General features: G+C 39.5%; 1 protein-coding gene across 1 annotated transcript in view; it reads left to right on the top strand.

Moving 5' to 3' along the window:
- Window positions 1-11,650, top strand: part of OPRK1 (opioid receptor kappa 1) — a 41,381-nt gene extending 29,731 nt beyond the window's left edge. Inside the window, exon 3 of the mRNA XM_004697554.2 lies at window positions 8,368-11,650. Within this exon, the coding sequence (XP_004697611.1) occupies window positions 8,368-8,900 (533 nt within the window). The 3' untranslated portion in view covers window positions 8,901-11,650. The remainder of the gene's footprint in view (window positions 1-8,367) is intronic.
- The last annotated feature ends 592 nt before the right edge of the window (window positions 11,651-12,242 follow it).

Raw genomic sequence — 12,242 nt, 5'->3', positions numbered from 1 at the left:
ATTATGTAACAATCACAATAACCCAGGTGTACTTCCAGGTAGGCCATCACCAGGTGAACTGACTGCTGCTGTGCAGAGTGATGGGTTTGCTTGGTGACTGACTTCGGAGTAAGGATTTGGTTGTCATGAATCAAATTGGAGTTGCCTTAAGTCAAGTTTACTTAAGGACAATTAACAGCAACAGGACACGCACATCTAGAAGAAAAATCAGGAGAAATATAATGCATAAAAGATGAGAAACACAATGATCCCATATTCCTTCCTATTTCTGACACAAAATAGGATTATGGAATTACTAGGATTCAGATACCCAATCTATATCCTGCTACTGAAATGCTACTCAGAATCTAGAGTGAGGTGGATGAAAAGGGGCCCCCAACCATATGCATTTTCAAAGTACAATCTAGTACAACAGTCTAGATACTTATTCCCCTTATTTATGCCTTATTTGAGTCCAATTCATTAGAGACTTTTGTTGACTCTTCCCATCTTCTTCTTCAGTATCACTGTCTTAGCAGCTTCATTTGGCTGGTGTCATTGTTGTGACTAGGTGCATTCAAGTTGACTCCAAGTTCCTGGTGACCTTATGCAAACTGAAACAAAATGCTATTTGGTCCCATCCCATCCCATGATCTGCTGAGCACTGGATTGTGGTGATCCATGGGGCTTTCATCAGCTCCTCTTCAGAAGTAGAGTGCCCTGCCTTTCTTCCCGAACTGTTGCCTTAGCCTGGAACTTCGGCTGAAATCTTTTCAGTCTTGTAGCAACACACACTTGTCTGCAGAGAGGAGCTGTGGCTGTGTATGGAGTGCGTGGTCTGGAAAATGAGCCATGACCTGTGGCGTGGAGGCAAGAAACCAATCAGTGAACCACCAGTTCCTCCTTGATTTGACTGATGTTGTTAGGAGCTGGGGAGTCAGTTCGGACTCATCCCGACCCTGCGAACAACAGAAAGAGACACCAATTGGTCCAGCCTCACAGTTGGTTTTATGCTTGAGCCCATTGTTGCAGCCACGGTGTGAATCCATTTCCTCATTTTCACTACCCTTCTATTTTACCAGGCAGGAACTGATTTATCCTGAGTCTGTCTTAAGTACACGAGACCAAGTCTTAGCCACTCTTGGCTCTAAGGAGCATTCTGGCTCTAGTTCTGCCAAGACAAATCTGTATGTCCTTTTGGCAGTCTGTGGTATTTCAGTATCCTTTTCCACCCCCATAATTCTAGTGCCTCAATCATTCTCGGGCATTCCTTATTTATTTTGCAGTTTTCAGGCGCATCTGAGGTGAATGAGAAGACCGTGGCCTGGGTCAAGCGTACCTTAGCCCTCAAAACAACATCTTTGCTTTTTAACATTTCAAAGAGTTCTTTTGCAATAGGTTTGTTCAATATAAAATGTAATTTGACTTCTTGATTGTTGCTTTCAGGAGTGCGGATTGTGAATCCAAGCAAAATGATAGCCTTGACCACTTCAGTCCTTTCTCGGTTTAGATGTTATCTTTTTGTCTGTTGGTGAGGAATTTTGTTTTCTTTGAGTTGTAATCCATACTGAAGACAGCAATCCTTTATCTTCATCAGCAAGTGCCTCCAGTCCTCTTTGCTTTCAGCAAGCAAGGGCTTGTCATCTGCATAGCACAGGTTGTTAATGAGTCTCCCCCCAATCCTCACACTGAATTCCTTTTCATATGGTTCAACTTGTTGAATTGTTTGCTCAGCATACAGATTGAATAAGTATACTGAAAGGATACAATACTGATGCACACCTTTCTTTATTTAAAACATGCAATAATCCCTTGCTTTGTTCCAACGACTGCTCTTGGTCTCTGTGCAGGCTCCTCAAGAGCACAATGAAGTGTTCTGAAATTCCCATTCTGCCACAGTTTGTTTTGGTTGAGAGTGCCTAATAGCTTTGTATAGTTAATAAAACACAAGTAATGATTTTTCTCAGTTTCTGTTTTCAGCCAAGATTCAGGGGCTTTTCTTCTGGGAATATCTCAGGCAATGTGTCTCTGCTATTCATAAGACTCTCAGTGGCTAAAACAGCCTATTTCTTATTTCAAGTCTGTACTTGGTCTGGATGCTCTGTTCAAATATGTTCACCATGGATGATCCTGCTGGTATTTGAAATTCCTGTGGTATCAGTTCTAGCAACAAAGCAATGTGCAAGCCAGCACAATATGACAAAGTGACATAAAACTGGCTTGTTATTTGGCTGTCTAGAAATGCCATTGAGGGGATTCTGACTCATTGTGATGCTATATTTTATTGTAAGCCATATAAAATTGGTTGCACAGCTAGATGGTAGTCACAAGTGAACAAAAGTGTTACATTTGGGACATATCAGTTCTTGTCTTTCCTAAGGTAATCTGTGTTTTTCCTTGGATTTCTTGGGGGAAAGTTCTGATTCTTGACGACACATAAGAATCACTTGGACACTTTTAAAAGAAATGCTCTCTGGGTTCCATCCCTAAAGAATCTGATTTGACTGATCAGAGCTGAGCCTGAAGACCAAAATATTTAAGTGTTCAGATGACTCTAATATAGCAGCCAAGGCAAAAGCTACAGTTCTAAGGGGTTTTCTTTACTGTTAGATGCTACAACACAAAAACAAACAAACAACAACAAACCCAAGTCCTTTACTATTGAACTGATGTGATCTATAGTTTTTGAGACTATAAACCTTTGTGGGAGCAGATTGCCTTATTGCTCTCCTGTGGAGCAGCTCGTGAGTTTGAACTGCCATCCTTGAGGTCAGCAGCCCAATTCCTAACCTGTAATGCAACTAGAGCTCTTTGTTAGATGATAAACCAAAATCAAACTCACAGCCATTGAGTTGATATCAACTCACATTGACCTTGGAGAGCAGGGGGAAACCGCCCCTGTGAGTTTCTTTGTAGGAGTAGAAAGCCCCTACTTTCTCCCGCAGAAAAGCTGGTGGTTTCGAACTGCTGACCTTGCAGTTAGTAGTTCAGTGTGAAACCATATGCCACCAGAGTTCCTTTTTTAGATGATAAGGCTGTGAAAAGCTTTCTGATCATATATAAATTCATTGGAGTACAGCAGCAACTTTGGACTTTATAAATGCTGTTCACTGCTCCAATAGAAATCTAAATGTTCCAATTTATTGGGAAGACTTGTGATGCCTGTGATCATACATAGTTGAAAACATGCAGAAAGGGTCAAATGGAAAGGGAAAGTGCTAAATCCACAGCTTTTCATTTTTATATTTTAAAATGAAAAATTTTACTAAAAAATGAAATATATTTTCCCCTGACACTGAAAAATGAATCCCAACGTAATCACAGCAGGTGTACAGCTATAAAAAAATAAACTCACTGCCATCAAGCTGATTCTGACTTACAGAGACCATTTAGGACAGGGTAGAATTGCTCCTGTGAGTTTCCAAGACTTTAACGCTTAACAGGAGTAGAGAGTCCCATTTTTCACCCCACACAGCAGCTGATGGTTTTGAACTGCTGATCTTGTGGTTAGCAGCTCAACGAATAACCATTATACCACCAGGGATCCTTAAAGCTATAAGCATTGGTAATTTTTAAGGAATACCCAACCCTTTTCTATGAGATAAGTATTCTTTAATATGACTAATCACATACAGAATTTAACTTCTTCGTGCTTATATGAATTGAATAAAATGGACAGAAAGTGCCCCGAGGGTAAAGAGTTTATGCATAATAGCTCAGATTTAGTAGGAGATGCTACGTATCCACCAGGAGGATGAGAAGAATGGGCATAGTATCCAAAGGAATTTTTCCCCAAAGGAAATGATTAATTGGTTTTTATATTCCATATTACACTTATGGATTTAACCACTACTTTTATTATCAAAAATGACAGCTTAGAAGAAATGGACTGAAATTAGAGTTTCGAAGAGGAATGTGTGCAAATGCAGTGGAAGAAAAGCAGAGATTATTTTGTACTACAAATAGAGTAGAAAATGTGAGAAAATTGAAGTAGTGCTTCTGGGGCCTCTGTCTTATGTTTTATTTTGTCCTGTTTTGTTTTCTAAAGCAGATTTTGTTGGTGTAATATGAGGCTGTCTCAGGACTACTGTTCCATACACTGTGGAGTGCTGCATAGCTCTGAGGGTTTAGATTCCGGCGTAATCAGGAAACGTGTTTTACATCATATTTGTCACTCAGTTTTGATCGTTTATAATCTCATTCTGTAGAAATGCTCGGTTTTAGTGTCCTAGAGCTAGAAAACACAGCACCACCAAGTGCATGGTTTAAAGAACAGAAATGATTGCATGAATTTTGGAGAGCGAGAGTGCCAATCGGGATTCTGGCCTTGTTGATTCCTTCTGAGGGGCCTAAGCGAAGAGCTACTCCCTGGCCCCCTCCCAGCTTTTTGATCCTTACCATGCCTTTGCTGCTTGTAGCATTTCTTTAATTCTCTTAACTATTACTCAACATCCCTGTTCCCTTTATCAGATACCCCCTCAGAAGAGATTAGGCCTATATCCCCCTATTCTAGCATGACACATAATACTTTCAACAGAAAAATCATATTTATAAATAAAGTCACATTCACCAGTGCAGGAATAACACATTAAGATTTAATTTTGGAGTGACACCATTCAATTCCTAAAACACAATGAAATAAATCAAGCATACCTAAAGCAGCCTAGGGTTGAATCTTGCCTTTACCCTTTAGTGGTGGCACTTTGGAGAAATTATTTTGTACCCCCAGATCCTCACCTGCAAAACCTGGATAAAACCTACAGTGTTTAGTGGATCTAAAGAGTCAATAGCAGCCTCGCACTTAAAACAGTGCCTGAAAAAAAAAAAAAAAAAGAAAGAAAAGGAAAAAAACAAAAACAGTGCCTAATACCTAGTAAGCAATTGATAAATACCGATGGTCATCTCTGTGCAACACGATGACTTTAACATCTGCTTCATTACATTATGTTCATCAGCAACTTCCAGAAATCTGTGGGGCAGTTGTATCTGTCCATTTTGCATTTTATAAATGTAGAGTGTTAAATAGAATAATTTTATATTATATATGTGTGTTTTATTTCTTTTTGGAATTCTGAGTCTTCTTGCTATTATTATTATGGTGTCATCTGTTGCCTTTAAATCAGCTGACTCATAGTGACCCTATTTGCTATTTTCAGGGTACAGATGGGTGCAGTATTGTAGCCACTGCATCGTTTGAGTGCTTTATAGCCTACAGGGTCCATCTTCCAGCACTGCCTCAGGCCGTGTGCACCTGTGATCCATAGACTTTGCAGTGGTTGCACTGTCGATACAGACCACTCGGCCTCTCTTCCCAGGCTGTTCACCTGGAAGCTCAATTGAAACGCGTCCACGCTAGGTGATGCTGCTGATATTTGATGTACTTGCGCCATAACATCCAGCATCACAGCAATAGGCAAGACACCAATTATGAAAACTGACAGAGGTGGCAGATTATTTTAGTGGCTTCTAATAATGGGGATAGCAATCAACAGAAATATTTATTAATGAAAGGAATGCACTCATGGAATATTTTGATTTAGGTATTGATTATGACTAGGAGGCCTTGGGATACATATTAAAGGGGACTATGGCCTCTACTTAATGACAGTGGATTTGGGGTGAGTTATCCACTACTTTTACAATAAGTGGGGGTGGGGTGGAAATTCTTTTTGAAATGAGGCAATTGTTGACTAATTGAGCATTAAAAAAAAGTCCCATTTCCCCTGAAGTAGAACATTTAATGAAAAGTGCTGTTGGATTTGAATTTCAATTATTACCTCTCATTTCCCTTCACTTGTGTTAAGTTCAGCTACACCGGCGTTTGTTGAGGCTGTTTTCAATCCTGTCACTGAATGTTTTCCACAGTCTCTGTCATTGATTGTTTCCTGTAGTCATCAGATATTTACTGAGCTCCTACTACAGTCCCAACAATTTGTTCAGGAGGAAATTGATCCATAGAGTTGGAATACTTACTCCAATAAATGCCAACTACTGCAAGATCTTTATTAACATAGCAGGCTACTCTTCAACAAGAACTACAGTGACCAGTCCATATCTTCGAGAGTTTGCTGTCCCTGTGGTAATCAATTGTTAATTTATTTAATGCTTTATTTGTTTTAAGCATTATACTACCCAGGCACTATTCTAGAGGCCACGAATTAAACATTAAGACTGGTTCCTATCCTGATTGGCTGCATTTTAGCTGGAGAGAAGAACAGTAGGCAGAAAGTTAATGGAGTCCTAGGGTGATGCAAATGGTGAACATACTTGGCTTCAAAACAGAAAGGTTGAAAGTGAAGTTCACCTTCAGGCACTTTCAAAGAAAGGCCTGGGGACCTACATTATCCATTGAAAACCCTGTCAAGCACAGTTCTGCTCAAACACACCTAAGGTTGCTAGGAGTTGGCATTGATTCGGTGGCAAGTCATTCGGTTTAGTTGCTAATGCAGTATCACTTATGTACAGGAGGCTCACTTTAAGTCGACTTTTATCTAAACCTGTATGAAGTAACCTTTTAGCTGAATCAACCATAAAAAAAGAGAGAAAGTTGGCATATACAAAAGTTAAGCAGGGAAAAAACACATCCATGTGTCTTATTTTTCATGTAATTATTCCTGTTAACACAAAAGCAAAAGTTCAGATGGTTGCTTGTTTCTAGATCAATCTGCATAGTGAGTGTATTTTGAACAAAAGACTTTTCAGGCAATCAGAAACTACAGATTAACCTGAGCATTTTTATTGGCTATTCAATGTTTGAGCTGATACAAAACTAATAACAGAAATGCTCTAAGACCGTCAGTGTTGCTGTGCACTCCCGAGTCAATACCAACGCATAGCCACCCTAAAAAACAGAATAGAACTTCTCAAAGGTGGTGAAGCCAATGAAGTGCTTGACTTCTAACCAAAACAGGTCTTGGAGCCTACCAGCTGCTCTGAGGAAGAAAGATGTGCCGGTCTGCTTCCAGCAAGATTGGGAACCCTACGGAGAAATTCTATTTTGTCCTACAGGGTGCCCTATCTTTTGAAAAAGAATGTTTTAGAAAATACACCATCACACTATTTTTAAAATGCGTGTCTTGTATTATTTGTGAGGCAGACTTGTCTAATGGCAGAAGAAGATATGTTTTGCTACGAGGATTACATTCACATTCTTGCTCAGGATTGCTTTATTGGTGAAGGAGGAGCAGACCAGAGCATGATCTGCCCAGAGGAAGAGTGTGAACTGGTTGATGCTGAGGAAAGGGAGAGTAACCTGGAGACCAGGGACGCGCTAGACTTCCATGGAACTGATTCCACCTCAATGGTGACCCTCTACAGGCTTCCACTGGGGCAGCGAGCCTTATCTCCTATGGAGTGTCTGCTGGATTTGAACCACCAGCCTTATCACTAACAACCCAAAGCTTATCCAACAGCACCACCAGGGCTCCTTTGGCAAACAGCTTAAAAGTCTGTCATCTGGGGTTCTTGTATTAACACCATTCCAAAAAGAATGCTATCCAGAAGACTGAAGCAGAATATTAAAAACAAGTATTTAAGTAAACAGGCAAAAATAGTCATTGTGTCTGAATTACTTAGTTCATGGTGATACAAATGACAATCTGTGCCAGATTTATTTCTAATGTCCTAGCTGGTATCTGGGGCTGCTAATAATCAATTTGGTCCTCCTCTTCTTACTCCTCCTCCTTCCTCTCCTCCTCCTCCTCCCCGTCTTCCTTTTCTTGTTCTCCCTTTCCTTCAGCATCTGCTTCCCCTTCTCCTCAACCAGTGATGTCAAGTTTCAGTAATGCAGTTCATCACAATGAGCATTATTGTCTTCATGAATTCACAACACTTGGGCCATCGTCATATAAAGTTTATACTCATCTTTTTTGATTTATATAATGATTTATTACAAACCTATTTTTAAGACAGGTTGTCTCTTTTTAACCTGAACGGCTAGCTTTGAAGTTATGGATTATATCCTGCAAACAACTAGTACCTTTTGTTGCCTGAGTTTTAAGTATGGGAATACTATTAATAAAGGAACATACAAATAATCACCAATGTTATAAAAGAACAGTTTGCTCTTCTCAGAACTACTAACATCAAACCAATTTCTGAAATTAGATCACTCATACGGTCAGCTCATTCTAATCATTTATTTTTTAGCACATGCATGTTGCCAATAATAAAATCTTTTGAACTTCGTTATTCTATCTACAAAGATAAGATGGTAATATGACATAGTATTAACTTACAATTTGTTGATCTGTTTAAAGTAATAGCTCACCATAATGGGGCATTTTCAATCAAAGATTTTAAAATCCACATTTAAAACACACTGTGGCCATGTCAATGATACTAATGGGTTGATGTGTGTGTGGTTTTCGTGTCGGTCACCTCCTCCAGATGTGGACGTCATCGAGTGCTCCTTACAGTTCCCGGATGATGACTATTCCTGGTGGGACCTCTTCATGAAGATCTGCGTCTTCATCTTTGCGTTTGTGATCCCTGTGCTCATCATCATCGTCTGCTACACGCTGATGATCCTGCGCCTGAAGAGCGTGCGGCTCCTCTCGGGCTCCCGCGAAAAGGACCGCAACCTCCGAAGGATCACCCGGCTGGTCCTGGTGGTGGTGGCTGTCTTTGTGGTGTGTTGGACGCCCATTCACATCTTTATTCTGGTGGAGGCTCTGGGGAGCACCTCCCACAGCACCGCGGCCCTCGCCAGCTACTACTTTTGCATCGCCTTGGGCTATACCAACAGCAGCCTCAACCCCATCCTCTACGCTTTCCTTGATGAAAACTTCAAACGCTGTTTCCGAGATTTCTGCTTTCCCCTTAAGGTGAGGATGGAGCGCCAGAGCACGAGTCGAGTCAGAAATACAATCCAAGACCCTGCTTACATGCAAGATGTGGGGAGGATAAACAAGCCAGTATGACTAGTCGTGGAGATGTCGTCTTACAATTCTGTAGACAGGGATGAGTTCAATGATCTTGGTTCAACTCAGATTACAACCACCATCTAAGGCATCGGATAGAGCACGTTTTAAACACACTCTCGGAAATCGTGTGGTCTGAATCATGTGCCCAGATCAGTGGAAGCAGAAGGCCGGAGGGGCTGAAACAAAAGATAGATGAAGCCAAAGTTAGAAAAGGAAGCCTGGCTTCTATTTTCTGAATGAGCAAAGAAACAAACCTCGTTGCTCTAGTTACCTAATTCTAGCTCAGCATCCCTCTGCTGCCGCCTTCATGTGCAACATGGTTTCCAAAACTATGTTTAGAACAACAAGAAAATGTTGATTTCAGAACCTAGTAGACATCCAGCTAAGATGGTTAGCATTAACTACAGCACCTACAGAAAGAGTGATGATAATTTCTGAACTCCTCACGAGCTTTGTGCTCTGTGGGCTAGCATTACATGTGGCGGTGTGTGGAAAATTCTGGCTGATGTGTGCCTCAGACACCCATCTGATGTCTCTGATCTTCCTGTGTAATAGAATAGCATCTTGTTATTCATGAAAGTATTTAAGCATGCTAAAGGTGGTTTCTAGCATAGTTTACCCTTTTTGCTTATTACTGATGTATGTGTATCATGTTATTCTCATCAGTAATCTCATGATAAAGCATGTACTATTGTCAAATGACAACGTGGTTTAAATAGGATAGTAATTATCTCTAGTTTATTCTGTAAATGTAGTATATGTGCAAATAAAAATGGACTTTTATTTAGCCAGGCCACTTCCTAGGTTCTGCTAAAGATCTTCCTGAGATATTTAGAGCTGAGGTGTAATGTTTTCCACTCCCATCAGCTGTTCCCTGGGACCTGATCATCCTTAGTGCTTTACCAGTGTGTGTCGCTCTTGTGCTCATGTGTTCAACTCACTTTGAGGCTTCAACTCTAGACAGAATCTAGTTTACTTGTAGCATCTCTTTATGAATATGGGGCTATTTGTAGATCTTAGGATATTATTCAGTTGCTTTCAGCACAAAGTAAAATTGTTCATAAGTGCAGGCAGAGTGATGACATTATATCTTTTACTTTGCAAGGACATACCTTGACCTTGTGTTCTGCAAAGACTACACCTGCTGAGGATAATTCCACAAACAGCACATTTAGCGTAATTTTGTTAAAATCCCAGATGACATATAAATCCTTGCCCCCCCTCTATTTCTCTTGAAACTTATGGTTTCAGAGTTAATGGCTTTTTTTGATAATTTGGCTCAGCAGAAGAAAGGGATAATTTAGAAATAAACCCATCCCTTCTTAAATTCTCTGTTATGTGGGTACCACTCTCTAGAACCTAACAGGAAAATCAAATGTACAGACCTTTGTAGTTCTACATCGTAATATCTGTTCAGTTTTGTTCACTCGTGCTTTCTCTCTCATGCAAATACTATTTTTTGAAAACAAAACCTTGCACCAGGGTTTTTTACATATGCTTTCAGAAGTTTACATTGATCATTTATTAGATTTTTCTGGCATGTAACATAAATGACAACAGGTCAGATGGCAAGGCTTTTCCTGATTGAAATGACAGGCTCTTTGGGCATTTCTAAAATTTCATTAAAATTCTTAGATGTCATTAGATTCATTGAATTAAATATAAATAGAATATATTTAAATATTTCTCAATGTTAACGTCATGGTTAAAAATCCCAAGGAACATATGAAAGGAAATCTGTATCTTGGGAGAGTAGTACTAGCATTAAACTCTATTGAAATCTTTGTGAAGCAACAAAGCCCAGAAGATTTTCTGGGTGGATTCTAATGCAAAACAAAAATTTATCACCGATGCAATCATGGAGTTAAATTATAGTGATGTGTTCTCTGTACTACTCTACAAGACTTCCTAGGATTAATTGCCATTATTGGAGTCTGACCTTTTACTTTATCATCTTGGATTTATCCTCATGTAAACTTTTAGCCAAAGAAAAGAGAGGAGGAGTCCATGAGTGCTAATGAGAGATAGTTAAGCTTCTTTGTTACTATTACTACCTGTTCCCCAAAACATAAACAAGGAGATGAGATGTATCTATTTTTTATATAACTGCATTAGGGAAAAAGAGATCAAACATAAGAATGATTGTAAAGATGGCACAGGACCAGGCAGTGTTAGCTCTATTGTACATGGGTTGTTATGAGATGGAACTGATTCAATGGTACCTAACAACAACAATGTTAGGGAACATGGTGAATGGAATATACTGAATGCGGTAGACCTCATTGCGTGAAATACAGAGTGGAATAAGATAATGGAAAAAAGATATTAATAGTCAGAAAAAGGACAAGGCTGATTATGGTATCAACCGTCAATTGCTCAAGTTTAAGGTGAAAAAATTAAAACAAGTCCAGGAAAAGCAAAGACTAACCTTAAGTATATCCCATCTGAGTTAGAGTCTATCAGAAGACTACATTTGCATACTGAACAGCAATGACTTTAGATCAGATGAATTGTGATATGACAACAAGGATATCACACATGGAGAAAGCAGAAGGTCGTTAAAAAGACAGGAAAGGAAAGATTGAAAAATAGATGCCAGAAGAGACTCTGGAAACTTGCTTCTGACCATAGAGGAGCTAATGTGAACGGAAAAAATAAGAAATTTGCTGAACAGAAGATTTAAAAGCGTGGCTCAAGAAAGTAATGTATATAAAAAAAGAAGGTAATGTATAATGAAATGTGTAGGAATCTAGAGTTAGTAAACAAAAAGGAAGAGAGTGCAGCATTTTTCAAGCAAAAAGAACTGAAGAAAATATTTAAGCCTCAAATTGCAGTATTGACATAGCATTGGGCTGCTAACCTCAAGGTCAGTGGTTCAAACCCACTAGCTACTCCACAGGAGAAAGTTGAGGCTCTCTGTTCCTATGAAGATTTACATCTTTGGAAATCCCACATCAGGTCACTGTGAGTTGTAATTGACTCGAAGGCAGTGGGTTTGCTTTGGTTTGGCTATAGGAAAAATATTGAACGATGCTGGGAGCATCAAAAGAAAATGGAAGGAATAAACAGTCACTATACTCAAAAGCATTCATTGATGCTCCATCATTTCATGAGGCAGCAGATGATCAAGAACTGATGACACAGAAGGATGATGTTCTGGCTTCACTAAAGGCATTGATGAAAAAGAAGACTTCAGGAATTAACAGAATACCAATGGACAATTTCAACAAATGGATGTAATGCTAGAAACATGCCTGTGTCTATGCCAAGAAATATGGAATATCTATATATCCAACGGACTGGAAGAGACACATATTTGCTTCCAGTCCTAAAAAAACA

This window comes from Echinops telfairi, unplaced genomic scaffold, assembly GCF_000313985.2.
Source record: "Echinops telfairi isolate 266 unplaced genomic scaffold, ASM31398v2 ScPeMD7_1;HRSCAF=3_0, whole genome shotgun sequence".
NCBI lineage: Eukaryota > Metazoa > Chordata > Mammalia > Afrosoricida > Tenrecidae > Echinops > Echinops telfairi.
The sequence above is the reverse complement of the archived record's forward strand: the minus strand, read 5'-3'. Positions and strand labels throughout refer to the sequence as shown.